The sequence below is a fragment of the Suricata suricatta genome, chromosome 2 (assembly GCF_006229205.1).
Source record: "Suricata suricatta isolate VVHF042 chromosome 2, meerkat_22Aug2017_6uvM2_HiC, whole genome shotgun sequence".
NCBI classification, from domain to species: domain Eukaryota; kingdom Metazoa; phylum Chordata; class Mammalia; order Carnivora; family Herpestidae; genus Suricata; species Suricata suricatta.
Genome location: NC_043701.1, coordinates 36,846,605 through 36,861,088, shown reverse-complemented (window position 1 = coordinate 36,861,088; position 14,484 = coordinate 36,846,605). Strand labels below are relative to the sequence as shown.

Genomic DNA, 14,484 nt, shown 5'->3' with positions numbered 1-14,484 from the left:
CACCTTGTAAGCTACTGTGCCTTTCTATTTAAAACCATGAGGGCACATGAAAAGTCTGTTTAAAGTATCTACTAAAGATCAAACTTTTCTGTGAACCTCTTTGCACAGGGACATAGTTTTAGGCAGACATATATTAAATAATCCTCACTACTTTATTCGTCCAAGAACACACATACACACACACTTTTATACTCAAAATAGGATCTATTGGAAAATGCGGTAAGTGTGCATCACAAATGACTAATGTGTGCTCTGTTTAGCCAAGAACTCTGTCAATTGTAGCCCTATATTAGCATGTGGATGTGCATACATATTTTGACAAAAGCCTTTTGAAGCCCTAAAATCATATTTAAAATCTTTCAAATGATACCTAATCCTCACCTCTTGATACCTGGAAACTCCACCATTAACCGCAGCATCTATAACTCCGTTCAGGCACATGGTCAAGGGATTAATATTCTGCATCTGTCTTGTCTGACACTGACTAATCAGAGTCTTCAGCTGCTGATTCTTATTTTCCAACACTTCGATTGCATTTTCCAGAGGACTCATTTCTACCTGAGAAGCAAATGGGCATAAATATATATTGGATTTTGTGACATTCAAGAAGAAAGTAGATTATCCCTGTTCTGAATGATCTGTGCTCCCCATTGGCTCCCATCAATATCTCTACCAGGGGCCATACAGTAAAATAGACAAGAATGTGGAAGACAAATTAGCTGTTCAATAGAAGGTCTGGAAAGCGAAGGTGATTATACTGATTGGTTGAAATGTGATTGGAATAATCATCAATCATCAATCTTCTATTAGCACTAAAACAATCAATGTAATCTGAAACGAAAAGCTAAGCATCTCATGCCTGTTAAAACTCATTTATCTTTTCTTCTGAAGGGATAAATATTCAGGGGCCCTGCATATTATTATCACCTTTCTAAATGCTTACTTAATGCAAAGCACCACAGGAGATACAAAGATGTACTCACAAATCCTCCGATGTCAAGGCGCTCTCAGCCCAGTGGGAAGATGGGACATATGCCCATATGGACCCCATATGCATATATAACAGCACCATAAGGTAGCACAGGATGGTACTCAGTTGGGAGTTATAGAAAATAAGTTAATCAGATATGCTGCAGGATCTATTTTTTGAAGGGGAGCCAAACAGAATTATAATGACTAAAACTTCTAGCTTATATGGGGGCCTGAACTGAAAATGATGAAAATGTTCTTCAAATATTTAACATTGCAGCCATTCTTGTCATTGACATTCTCTTTGAAGAGAAGGTCTGCCAGGCTCTTAGCTGTAAAGTAACTCAAGCTTATAATAAGCACATTTAAATATTGAGGGTTTTTTCTTCAGTTAAGGAAACAAACTGGACTTTTAAAGTTCACTTACATCATCATAAAACAACACTGAAAAGTATTAGGATAATTTGACTATGTCAAAATTAGTATTATACATTCATCAAGAGACACTATGAAGAGAAGGAAAGATAAAACAGAAAGTAGAAGGCATTTATAACCTAGAAAACCATCAAAGGGCCTATGTCCAGAAGATATAAAATACTCTTATAAACGAATAAGAAAAAGGCAAACGACCCAGTAAAAATGGGCAAAAGGTTTAAACAGGCAGTTTATTTACAAAGGAAGAAATCCAAATGGCCAATAAATACATGAAAAGGTGTTGGACCTCATTTGTGATAAAAAACAAAACAAAAAACAAAACAAAAAAAACCCAATACCATGATAATACACTACGGACCACTCACCAAAATGGCAAAAATAAATATGACAATAGCAAATGAAGGTGAGAATGAGAGCACTAGAATCTCTCAATTTCTGTTGTTGGAAGGTTCAAATTGTTTCAATCACTTTGGAAAACAGTTTGGCATTAAATACCAAAGTTAAAGGTATCTTTGTTATATTTCATGGTCTTGAAATCCTATGCAAGCATGCATCTGAGGAAAAAAGTCGATGTGTGTACCTGTGTGTGACGAAACATACAAAAATTTTCAGAAATGTCTCCAAAATCCCTATGTCAATTGCTAAAGTGATAAAAGAATGTATAAACTTGTGGTATGTTCACACTATGGAACAGTATGCAGCAGTGAAAAACTTCAGTCACATGTAATAACACAGACTAACATTACAAATAATGGTGAACGACAGAGCCAAGTTACAATAAAATATATACACTATGGCACTGTTACATGAAGTTCAAAACCAGGCTAAACTAAATTGACTTTTTTTAGAGAAACATAAACTTAGGTGACTGACCAAGCAAGGGAATGGATGCCAAATAAGTGAGGATAGTGGTGACCTGTAAGGGGAAGTGAGTGAGTTCTAACTCGGAAGGAGTGCATGGGAGCCTTCTAGGGTGCTACTGGCAAGGTTGTGTTTCTTTACTGAGTGCTGGTAAATGACTATTTGCTGTCTATGATGATAAGCCTTTGTTTTATAATCATAAAAGCTAAGTCAGAAAGGAAAAGTCTGAGGTTTCTTATGGACTATGAATGGTAAAAAGTAAGACATGTTAGAAAATGGAACAGTGATTGCTAGGGGGGAAAGCAGAAATGTTCAATGGATAGAATTTTAGTTTTGCAAGATGAATCCGATCTATTGCATAATAATGCATACATAGTTAACACCACTGTACCGTATGCTTAAAAATGGTTAAGATGAAAAATTTTGTGTTTTGGACAATGGAAAAAAAAATTCATGCTCATCTTCAGAAGTTCAATTAATCTCTATTAATATGAAAAAACTGAAAAAATAAACAAATTGCAATGAACATAGGCAAAAGACAAACGATAACCTGGGGGAAATATTTCCATACATATTCCTGACAAATTATCAATATTTCTCAAATACTGAAGAAAACCAAAGGCTATAATCAGTGCATTCACAAAATAAATAGGAGGAAATAAATATATGAAAACATATCATCTTCACTTGCATACAGTAAATGCCAAAAAACCCACAACCTAGTATGACCATTTTTGGTCTATTATTCGGGAAGAGTAAAATAACATAACACCCAGTGCTGGAAAGGATGGTGGGAAAATGGGTTTTCTCAAGAACAGTTATCCTCTCCACACAGGACAGAAGTTGATACATGTCATTGTTGGCCCATGGAGCAAAGGTGAAATTACAGACTCTTCGATAGACCAGTTCACTTCTAGGGAAATTATTCTAAGGAGGTGGTCAAAAGAAGTATGTGAAGAATAATGTGTAAAAACATTCAGTGAAAAATTATTTTCCTCCTGCCCCTGGGTGCAGATCTTTAAATGCTGTTTCCCACCAAAAGGAAGCAGGAGTCATTGGAGAAATGGAGAACCTAGTCATCCCAGTAAGCAAGGAAGGCAGAGGGGAGGAAGGCAGTGAAGCAGGTGGCGTGTGGTCCACTTACTCTCTCCGATGGAGGAATATCCTTGGGGAACAGAAAAGGCGGCGGGAGATCTGGTCTTATCCCCTTGTCAATCGAACCATCAAGTAAATAGACTAAGACTAATTATCAGGAGGAGAGATGGTATCGGTGTCCCTGGCTAAGGATTGCTTTCAGTAATAAAACTGAGAAGCCACGAGACATGATTCCCTACAGAATGTCCCAGAAGTTTCACAGCTCTCTGCAGTATAAAATGGAAGTTAATTTCCATTTATAATTTAAATGTACCCTGTTTACCCTGTGAGGAATCCCGTGAATTTCACTTAGAGACCCCGTTTCTTCCAAATTATTATTGATGTGGGAAAGAAGGACCTCCGATGTCTCTCCGCGCCATGTGAGGCTCTTGCCTGCCTTACAGTTATTCATAAAGCTTAATGCTGATTCCTACATTTGATCTGACACTCCAGTCTGGTGTGTGAGCTCAGTAACAATGACTACTTGGATACTGTCAAAAAGACTCAGAAGTCAAATTGAAGAGGCTCCCAACAGGCAAAATGGAACAACTTGAAAATTAATAAGAGTAATAATTATAATGAATTAAAAAAAAAACCCAGTATGCTTAAATCCATGAGTTACAACCGATACTAAAAACAAAGCCAACCAAACAAAAAAATGTCTCTGGTCACTTCTGTAGGGTGTTGTCCTTCCTTTGCTATACTCAGGGCAATCACATAGTTAATAAGGAAATGTTTCTCATTGTAGAAATGTTCCCACAAATAAACAAACAAAGGATGATAAAGTATTACCATTTTGTGACACTCAGTAGGCTGGGGCCATGATCATTAGAGGCTTTCAGTGTAACAACAAAAAAGAGACAATCAGAAATATGACACCACCTACGAAGTACTCTTGCAAAACAAAATAAACAAACAAAAACCAAAAATAACACGGCATCTTATGAAGCCTCTAGATCTAACTGCCAATTTACAAAAAATATAGGGGCAAAGAAACATGTTAAATTACCCCACTGGTTCGCAGGCTGCAAATTGCAAGGGAAAAAAAGAGCAATTCAGGGAGATCCTATAGATCAAAAGAGACTTTAGGAGACATTTCCGCCAATTGCAATGTACACCGCTGATTTGGATCTGAATTCAAACAACAAAAGACAACAAACAAACAAAAACTGATAATATAAACCGACCCTTGGTGAAGTGTGTGAACGGTGACTGGTTATTTTATATCAAGGAACTGATGTTCATTTTTTAAGATGGGATAATGTATGGTATAGTGGTTATGTTTTTTTGTTAATATACATAATGAATTATTTATAGATGAAATGATATGATGTCAGATTTACTTCAAAATAATCCAGTGTAAAAGAGGGTGGAGTTGAGGCAAAGTTGGCCTATTTGATAGCTGTTTTAGTAAAATGATGGGTAAATTAGGTTTGTTATAGATTTACTTTTATAGGATACAAATTAAATTTCAAAAGGACACCAGAGGCTGTATACAAAAATGACTAAAAGTGGTCAGGGGAGAAGCATGTAACCACTTAAGGCCCTACTGCAAAAATCAGACACTAGATGGCGCTATGAGTGGGGGCTGGTGAAGAGTGGTTGGATTCCCAGTATATTTTGAAAGTAGAGCCACGTGATTTTCTGATAGACATAATGTGAGATGTGAAAATATTCTCATTATCTTTAATTGGAGTTTAAAAAGTCATCATACGTTTCTTTTGAAGTTTTTATCTTGTTTAAAATGTTTTTAAACTAGCTTACTTATTAATGGGGAAAAGTACCCATTTTTTTGTTTGTTCTCAAAACAATAAAAACAATGATCGAGAAAACAGTACTTCAAAGGCATTACTATCTTTGAAAGAAAGGGATACTATACTCTGGGACTATTATTTAGAGAATAAATGCCCACAATCTCCTCAGAAGCCTTTGGCATCAGATGTTTCACAAGTCAGAAAATTCCAGGTTTTAGAAACATAATACAAGGCACACAGAGTATATTATGTAATCTTCAAGTCGGGTTGAGGAGATTCCCTATAACCAATGTCTTAATATTTCTGCAGTAAAACATATGACTATTCATACCACGTGGAATAAAGATTGTAAGTGGTCTTAACATCAGATCAGGTTAGATTTATTACCAACTGATCTCGGGGACCTTAATACACTGTTAATTATAGTAGTAAACCAGTAACTTTAGTGAGGACATTCCAGGCAGTGGGAACAAGAGAAAGCCTTAAGGTTGTTACATGTGGGCTGTGTTCAGAGAACAAAGTAGCCTGATTTAATTTGTTCCATTTGACAGAATGTAAGATTATATATTCTCATAAAGTAGGCAGCTGATGTTTGAAAGGTAGTGCTTAGTAATGCTTCTTTAATCATTATCAGCATGGTACTTTTTATGAGTGGTGTGTGTGCGTGTGTGTGAGGGGTAATATTTCAAAGGTTAGGGCCATTGGTGAGACTACCAGAGAATTTAACGCTCTGGGTAGTAAGTGGCTGAAAAGGCTCTCTGAGGCATTAATGCAGGGTGGATGACTAAGAACATTCCTGTGGGTTGGGCCCATGCCATTCAGCAGGAAGCATAAGGCTAAGACTTTCTGACACTGTTGGGTAACCTCTCCTATCCTGGGGAAAGCACCAAGGTACACCAGTGGGGACCCTTGACCCAGAACCTACGAGAACACAACTGCATTGAGGCAGTGTGATAAACCGAGTGCCATTTGTTTAGGAAGCCACGTGAATCTTAGCACTGCGAAAGGAAAATGCCACTACCTCCTTAGCTTAATCGAGCATGATAAGCTGAGTGGTTTCAATGCTTAGTGAGATTTCAGGCAGGATGATGCATTCTTAGAAGACCATTTGGGCAAAATCTGCTTTTACTTACTCACTGACAGAGTGGGCTTGTTACCTAGGTAAGAGAGGGGTTAAATGATGTTTTCACAATTGTCACGTCTTCTATCAGCTAGAGGACTCTGGCTATCAGAGGGCTGGCTTCAGCCAGGATGGACGTCCCATGGGAGGGAGGAGGGACGCTGCCTGGGTGCAGCCAGCCTGAAGAGCGGCACAGGCACCTGGGCAGGGTCCTACCCTGGAGGTAGCTGCTGTCAGCGCCCAGAACCGGGGGCCGCGGCTGGGGAGTGTTTTACACCCCAGGGGGGCCCGGGTGCTGTGGTTTCCAGCTTCTATAGTGACACCCAGTGGTTTCTCGCTGGGGTTCACCCAGGGCTGCTCAGTGAGACGGAGTCACCAGGCTCCCTCCTACTGCCAACAGTAACAGCGTGGCCTTCGGGTGCATCAGATACAGTGCTGGGGCTCTGTACTAGCCTCAGGCTGCTGTAAGGAAACTGAGCTAAAAGAGACGGATGTAACTGTCAGGAATATCTAAGTTCGAGTCTGTCCTTTTTCAACCTCTCGATGTGAGAGCTCTGGCAAAGGCTTTTAACTTCATGTCAAAACCTGTAAAAATAGGGACAGGAATACATACCTCATAGTTGCGGTCTGATGACTAAATAAGACGAGGTAGAGAACCTCTCCCCACTGGCCTGCAGTAGCTCGCATTCCAGCTCTCCTAACTCGGGGGCCCGAGTTGTTTACATGCTGCAGTCATAGTTATTTTTGAGGAATCCCTCTGGCCGGCCAGACTAGGATACCAGTTCACCTAAAGCCTTGGTCATACTGAATCAGAAACATTCACTAACTTACTGTGTGCGTCTCGGGACTTGGAGTCAACAACAGAAGCAGTTAATTTATGGCAAGACTCCCAGTGAGCAACTGTGATGGGAACAGTACTTGAGAATAAGCTCTGATCCTTACCACTTCACGCTTTTCCACTTCAAACCAGCGGGAAATTCCAGGCAAACTCTGCACCAAGTATAACGATGTTCTCTCCACCCAGAGACTCTGCGGAATACAAAACAAATTAAATCCCCAAGTGTCCCTCTTTCTAGTCACTGAGCTATGACTAATGTTTGCCATTCAATTTGGTCAGGTTTGCTGATTTCTGTGAGCTTTTCCTTAGTATTCATTCTGGCACGTGGGCAATCCCTTCACACTCAAGAAGCTACCACATAAGGTATCGCTGAAGCTATGTTAATAATTCCATTCTATGTTGTCTGACACTTTTTCCTATGTGCAATCAATGATCTACTTCAGACAGCAAGCTCAAAATAGAGTAACAGGCCATCCCATTATTTCCTTTGCAATTTCTTTCAAATTCCAATTTAAATTCTCTTCACTCCTTCAGGTCTTAGGGTTTGTCATTTCTATTTGGAGGGGATAACAATATCAGCTAGTCAGCACAGGATCAGAATAACAACCTCCTCAAGGAGGAAAGGCCCAAGAGGAATCATGGAGCTCCATCTCTCCATTTTCAAAGATGAGGATGCTAGGCATCAAGGCGGCAGTGTGACCGCTCAGAGGTATATTCTAGCTAACTGCAGAGCCAGCACAGACCCAACCCCCCCCGGACTTCCGACCTCCTTACCAGGTCACACTTCCTCATGCACGTTTGAACTGCCACCACCCAGAAGGATCTGTATTGAAAGAGTGGAGGCTTCCCCTGGTCAGGGAGAGCATCCCCGTGACACATGAAGCCAGGGCCGCCTTGATAAGAGCTGGCGTTGAGGACAGATTCTGCATTCGTCAACAATGTTTCTGTTTCCATACCTCATTTTTCTTATTTAAACAGAGTATATTCTCAAGAGAATAATAAGCTTTACAAAATCCCTGAAATAATCCCACGTATTCAACAACAAAAAATGGGAGGGTTTCTTCGTTGTCAACCAAGACTGCTGAAACCAGTCTGGCAGAGTCCCTGGGACTGTGGCTGGAAGCCTTCTGGTGGTGACGGGGAGGTGAGCAGAGCAGGAAGGGCTCAGGGCAAAGAGAAAAGCAAGCTGGAGGTGCTGGAGGAAGCAGAAGGAAACAGGCAGGCACCTCGTTCTGTGGGAGGAGGACAGCACTTCTCAGAGGAGGTGACACGTGAGCGGAATGCTGACGAGTGAGTAGGAGTTTGCTGGGCGGAGGTGGGGGGGCCCCCCCGCAGGCAGCAGGAAGCAGCCTTGCAAAAGGGCACGGCGGGAGATGGAGAAGAGAAGTTCAATGCCGCAGGAGCTGAGAGGGAGGGCGGGTGAGTGGGTTGTGGCGCAGATGAGGCTCTGGAGGGGCAGTTTGGAGCCAGATGCCAAGGGCTGTCGGCACAGGAAGAAGAAGCCAGATTTATCATAATTTTCTAGGAGGGCTGCTCTACCACTGATAAATACTTAAAGTTAGAGCCATGAGGAAATGCGGGCAGCAGAAACTGCAAAGGAGAAGGTGCCGGAAGGTGTGGGCTGGTAGGGAGTATGGGTAATTAGAATATGACTCTGAGCAAGTGAACTGCCTGACTCCAGTGGACCTCTGACTTTCTCTTCAGTATAAACAACTGCAGTGAAAACTATAGCATAAACTAGTGATCAGTAATTAGTTTGGGGAGACACAAAGAAAAATTTCATATCCAAAAGGACTAGAAAACGCTCATGGATCTTTTCAGGAACATCCTAGTACTGTCTTCCCATAGCTTCTTTGCCTTGGTATTTCACCCATCAGACCTCTTTACACAGAAGACAGCTCTGCGCCAAGGCCCATCATAACACCGCAGAGTGGCCAAGCCTAATTCCCAGAGCTACTGCTGGGCACACTGAGAACTGGCACCTAGGCGGGGGCTACAAGGGGAGTTAACGTCAGACAGTCATGGCTAACAGGGTTAGGAGAAGTTTCCCAGCTTAAGGAGTGATGAAAGAAGCTAAGCCAAATAACCCACAATAATAGGCTTGTTTTGCATTCTTTGCATGGGGGGAAAAAGTGACTAATGGGAAATCTATCTGGTCTTGCCTTGTCACTGTCAAGGAAAGAGGAGATTATAATGTGTCTGTTGGGACCATCTTGCCCCTTTCCCCCCACTGGAGCTGAAAGACAGTCAGAGGGAGCTCTGGATGGTAAGGCATATTGCAACCGTCCACAACAGACCAGCACATGCAACAAGTCCGTGGTTTGCTTTTACCCTGTGTCTTCTCAGAAGTCCTAACGACACACCATTCTAACAAGAAAAATCAGAAGATCACAGAGAAATCTTCCCCTGCTCCCTCTCTCAGAATCTTCTTTTCCCCCATGGATTAGGCATTCATTACTCGCTATGGTCTATGATATCTGAGAACACATATTCACTGTTGGTTCCACGTGAATGAATGAGAGGCCGGTCTGAGGCCCACCACGACTGTCACAAAAAAGCTGCTTCTAGGGCTTCTTCTCAGACCTGCTGGGGATTCCTGATTCCTACCAGGACTCCTGATTCAGAGTTCTGATTCCCTTTGATACACGGGAGAATTTGAGATCGATAAGACAAAATGACTGCTCATCCTTTCTGGCTCTATCACTCGACTCTATTCTTAGTGAATATTTATCGGGGGGCTTGTCCCAAGATGGTCACAGGAAACCACATGGAAGAGAACTGCACGATACCTTGAATTCATTCTCTTTATCTTTAGTGCCCTTGTGAAACGGTCTGTCGTAGCGGAATTTCCAGATATGATTCACTTTATAGAAACTTCTGATGCTGTCCGGGACACCCTCTCTCTGCAGGACCTCCTGGCTCTCCGGAATGGGAGTCACAGCATACATCTGTAAATCTAGGATTAAAAAGTCAAGGAGGAAACCCGACTTGGCAAACTCCACGGAAGTCTGGCTCGAGCTGAGCCGTGGCAGAAAGAAGAGGATGGGTAACAATCTGGTGTTTCCACTGGGTCGAAGTCATTTTAAAAATTGCTAAGAAGGAGCCAAGAATTCAGTTGACAACAAATCATTTCTCAAATTACAGGCCTTGAACTAGTTTTAGGTAGGTGATTCTGACAAAGTATCTGCTTAAAATGCCTATAACTTGTGAATTTATTTATCACAGATTTGTTTTCTTTTTTCTTTTGGTGGAGGTGAGTGGGAATGGCTTGGATCTTAGGTACTCAGAATTGTATTAACTGTAATCCTTATTTAAGAGACACTCTTATCGTTAGTCTATGCATGTCTCCTCTTAATTTATTTGTATAATAATGTATAAATACCCATGCAACCATGACCAAAGACAGTAACAAGTTGTGACAGTGATTTATATTTACTGGGTGGTGCTCTGTGTCTCCAGCCTTCCCACACTTACGCTATCCCTTTCCCAAATCTTCTACTGGTAAGCAGAGTGTTGGTATAGTTGATATTTAAAAAATTACATTAGAGGGGTATATATTTACTTGTATGTTTATCTTCTTCTCTGTTCATCCTAAGATGAATTTTCGCTTATGGAATATTTTGCTTCTTTGGCATTTTATTTTCTACCTGAAATGGTATCCATAATTATCAGTGGGAGTTTCTGGTCTTCTTTAAAAACATAAGCTTCAGGAAGAGACAGAGGCCATCACACAGGAGTGCTGGGGTGAATTCCCTTGGTCTCTGATGCCTGTGTGATTTCAATTGAATTGTTTGTATTTCGACAATGGGAGTGTCACACAGCAATCACTAGGGGCTGTCTAGGACGTCATGGCTAGGAGTTCCCCCAAAGACACTAAGGTACCTCCTTCTCTTCCCTGCCTTCCAGAATAAAAGTATCACAGGAAAAGGGGGTGAATAATACATGCCAGTAAATACAACACTATCATTTCCCTGAACTGAAGCAGTTTCCACAGGATATGGTGGAGGAAAATTATTCTACAGGAAATCACTCAAAGGAGCGTTTAAAGCAGGCTTGAGATGCAGAACAGTTTTCATTGAAAGGAAAAAATCCTCTACCAGATTCCTTAAGGGATTTCCTTTCAAGTGACACTGTGATAATAATTAGAGCAATTCTGTTCAGAAGGAGCTACGGATGGGAAGCAGGGAGAGTGAGAACATGGCTACGGCGAAGGGGGCAGGGGCCGAGGAGCCTTGCACGAAAGCGCGCTACCGCACCCACTGCAGCCCCTCCCAGCTGCGGATACACTGAGCTTCCGCCTGGAAGATGGTCTCGTCGGGCTGGTTGGCGTGCTGCATGGCGATGGCGTGGGGGAACTCGTTGAGCATTCTCTGTTGGAAGGCCTCCAGCCTTTCGTAGTCATGCCCTCGACACACAAACTCCTTATTCTGCAGGTGAAATAAAAAAAAGAAATTAGAGCCATATAATCAAATGCATTACCTATGGAGAGAAGGAAAAAAAATAGGGCATTGGCTCTAAGTGAGCCTATGCCTCCCACCAACAGATTGTAACAACAACAACAACAAAAAAACCAAAACACTGACAGTCTGAAAAATTTGCCCAAATATGAAAAATGCAGGGCAAGGATCACGAGCTTCACTTTCTATTGCTTTGGGTAAGACTCAGGAGCATGTGCCGCGCTCCCCAGTCTGTGTGCATGGGGTGCAGAGAGGCGTCTGATTCTCAGAGCACCGAGGTAGAACACAAAGCAATCATGTTCTCCCTAAATGCTAATGAGCACATGTGTTAAAGACACGAGTTTGGTGGGTAAATTCTCAATTTGGAGGAAAGAACAGTAAACACAATCTCCAAAAATGCATGTTATTGCATTTTTTAAAAAGTAAAGGCCACAGAGATCAACACTGGATCCTCAACCCTGGGTTCCTGTCGGGAACAAAGAAAAGACCACGCCTGCTGTATGTCCGCTCTCAGCAGGGCCGGGATGGAAACCTCCCTGCCGAGACCCACTGGGCTTGGCCTCCTGTAGCCAAGAATCTTATTAACTGGCCCAAGCCCAGACTTAGGATTTTTAGGGCCTTGCTAAATGTTAGATGTATTTTTTCTGGGTTTTTTTTTTGGTTGTTATTTGTTTTGTTTTTTAAAAGACTGATTTCTTTTTTAAATTTTTGTTTATTTTTGAGAGAGAGAGACAGAATGTCAGTGGGGAGGGGCAGAGAGAGAGGGCGACACAGAATCTGAAGCAGGCTCCAGGCTCTGAGCTGTCAGTACGGAGCCTGACGCAGGGCTGGAACCCACGAGCTGTGAGATCATGATCTGAGCCGAAGTCAGACAGACACCCAACTGAGCCACCCTGGTGCCCCTTATTTGTTTTGTTTTACAAGATATAGAACTATTCTGTTGGTTGGGACTGTCTCTCATTCAGGTAAAAAATGGTGAAGGTCATCCCTGAGGTAGGCTAGAGAGCTGGAAAGATGGGCAGATTTCTGGAAAGTGCCCTCGTGGTTAGAGATGAGGGAAGTCTTCCTGACAGTTGAATGATAATGAAGTTACAACTGTTAAAACAGTCCCTGACTAGGCACTCTGCATGTATCTTATTCAACCCCAAAAAACGGGAGCAGGGGTCATTCCTATGTCCTGTCCCATTTTATAATTGGGAACCAAAAATCAGGATCTTTATGTACTTCGGCCACGTGTACTAGATTCAACCTCAGGTGTGAGAACAAGGTCTGAGCTCTGTCTCCGCTGAACATGGGGGTACATCCAGAAAAAACTCCTACTGGAACGCCGAAAGGTTGTAGGTGGCATGCCCTGAAGATCTTTAAAAGAAAGAGGGCGTGGCTCATGGTCTGGGGAGCTAAGGCCCAAGGTTCTCAGAGATTTTCAGCTTGATGAGACTCCTATAATTAAAAGCCCTCAGGAAGAACTCTGAGTCACCTAGAGGAACTTAGAAACCAAGGGGCTGGGGGCTCAGGGACAGAGGAAAGAGCAGGGAGCAGGCTCTGAAAACCTGCCACAATTCCTCACAAACCTCCAAATACATCATGATCCTTTGGTAAGACGGGCTAAGACAGGCGACCTAGAAATTGGGACCCTCCTCCAAAATGCCATATTTTAAACTTTCTAGATAAAAGAAATCACACACTCTGATGCTATGTATTTTTTAAAATTCTATTCAAAAAATAAATTTGCTTGATAAAACTACACACACACACACACACACACACATACACACACACACACATTCCTGCTTATTACAGAAGTCCCAAAATAAGTATCTGACTGTTCTAATAACTGCAACATTCCCAAAGCAATGCTTATATCAGACAGCAGGTTGTAAAAGCAGGGGTTATACTAAGCATATAATCATTTAATAGTGTTAAAAAGTCATTCTGAAATAAAAATAAACTTGGCATCTGATATTTGAGTTGTCACGTAATAAAAAAGAATTGAACATTTCCCCGATCAATACTTTTTTCATCACAGCTTTGAGATATAGTTCACATATCATAAAACACACTCTTTTGAAGGTTTTTAGTATATACATAGAGCACCTATCACATCACTGTCAAATTTGAGAACGTTTTCATTACCGTGAAGAGAAACTCGTACCCATTAGCAGTCATTCTCTACTTCTTCTGCCCCCTGCCTCCCCGCCCCTGGCAACTACTAATCTACTTTCTATTTCTATGGATTTGCCTATTCTGGACATTTCATATAAATGGAATCATATAACATGTAGTGTTTTGTCACTGGCTTCTTCTACTTAATAAATGCTACAGAGTGGCTAAACCACTCTGTAGCAGGGATCAGTACTTTATTCCGTTCTTACTGCTCCATCTTCCATTGCACTGATATACCATATGTTTTTCTGTCTATACAGGCTGGATACTTGGGCTGCTTCCAGTTTTTGGCAATAATGAATAATGCTGCTATGAACATTTGTGTATAGGTCTTTGTGTAAACATATATTTTTATTTCTCTTGAGTATATACCCAGGAGTGAATTGCTAGGTTACCTTTGTTAACATTTAAAACAACTTTTTTATTGTCTTTTTCTTTTGAAAATGAAATACCTGTGGCAAAAAAAAAAAAAAAAAAAGTCCCAAACAGTACAGGACATACAATGAAAAGTAATCTCTTTCTCATCCTTGACCCCAGTCATTCTTCCAAAATTGCTATGCAGAAATATTCTGTGCATAAAGAAACTGTCAATAAAGAACCCATTTTCCATGAGCTAAAAACTACTTAGATCATATGCTTATATAAATGTCTTAATTTCAACTGAAAAATTATTTTGAAATTGATCACAGAGGAAATTTTTATTTATTAAAATTTTTAAAAAATATTTATTTTTGAGACAGAGAGAGAGAGAGA

General features: G+C 41.2%; 1 protein-coding gene across 3 annotated transcripts in view; it reads right to left on the bottom strand.

Moving 5' to 3' along the window:
• DOCK4 (dedicator of cytokinesis 4) overlaps nucleotides 1–14,484 on the bottom strand; it is a 417,061-nt gene that overhangs the window by 19,162 nt on the left and 383,415 nt on the right. For all 3 annotated transcript variants that reach the window (XM_029924788.1, XM_029924790.1, XM_029924789.1), the window contains 4 exons: nucleotides 11,397–11,538; nucleotides 9,901–10,067; nucleotides 7,216–7,302; nucleotides 382–558 (listed from right to left, as the gene is read on the bottom strand). In XM_029924788.1, the coding sequence (XP_029780648.1) occupies nucleotides 382–558; nucleotides 7,216–7,302; nucleotides 9,901–10,067; nucleotides 11,397–11,538 (573 nt within the window). The remainder of the gene's footprint in view (nucleotides 1–381; nucleotides 559–7,215; nucleotides 7,303–9,900; nucleotides 10,068–11,396; nucleotides 11,539–14,484) is intronic.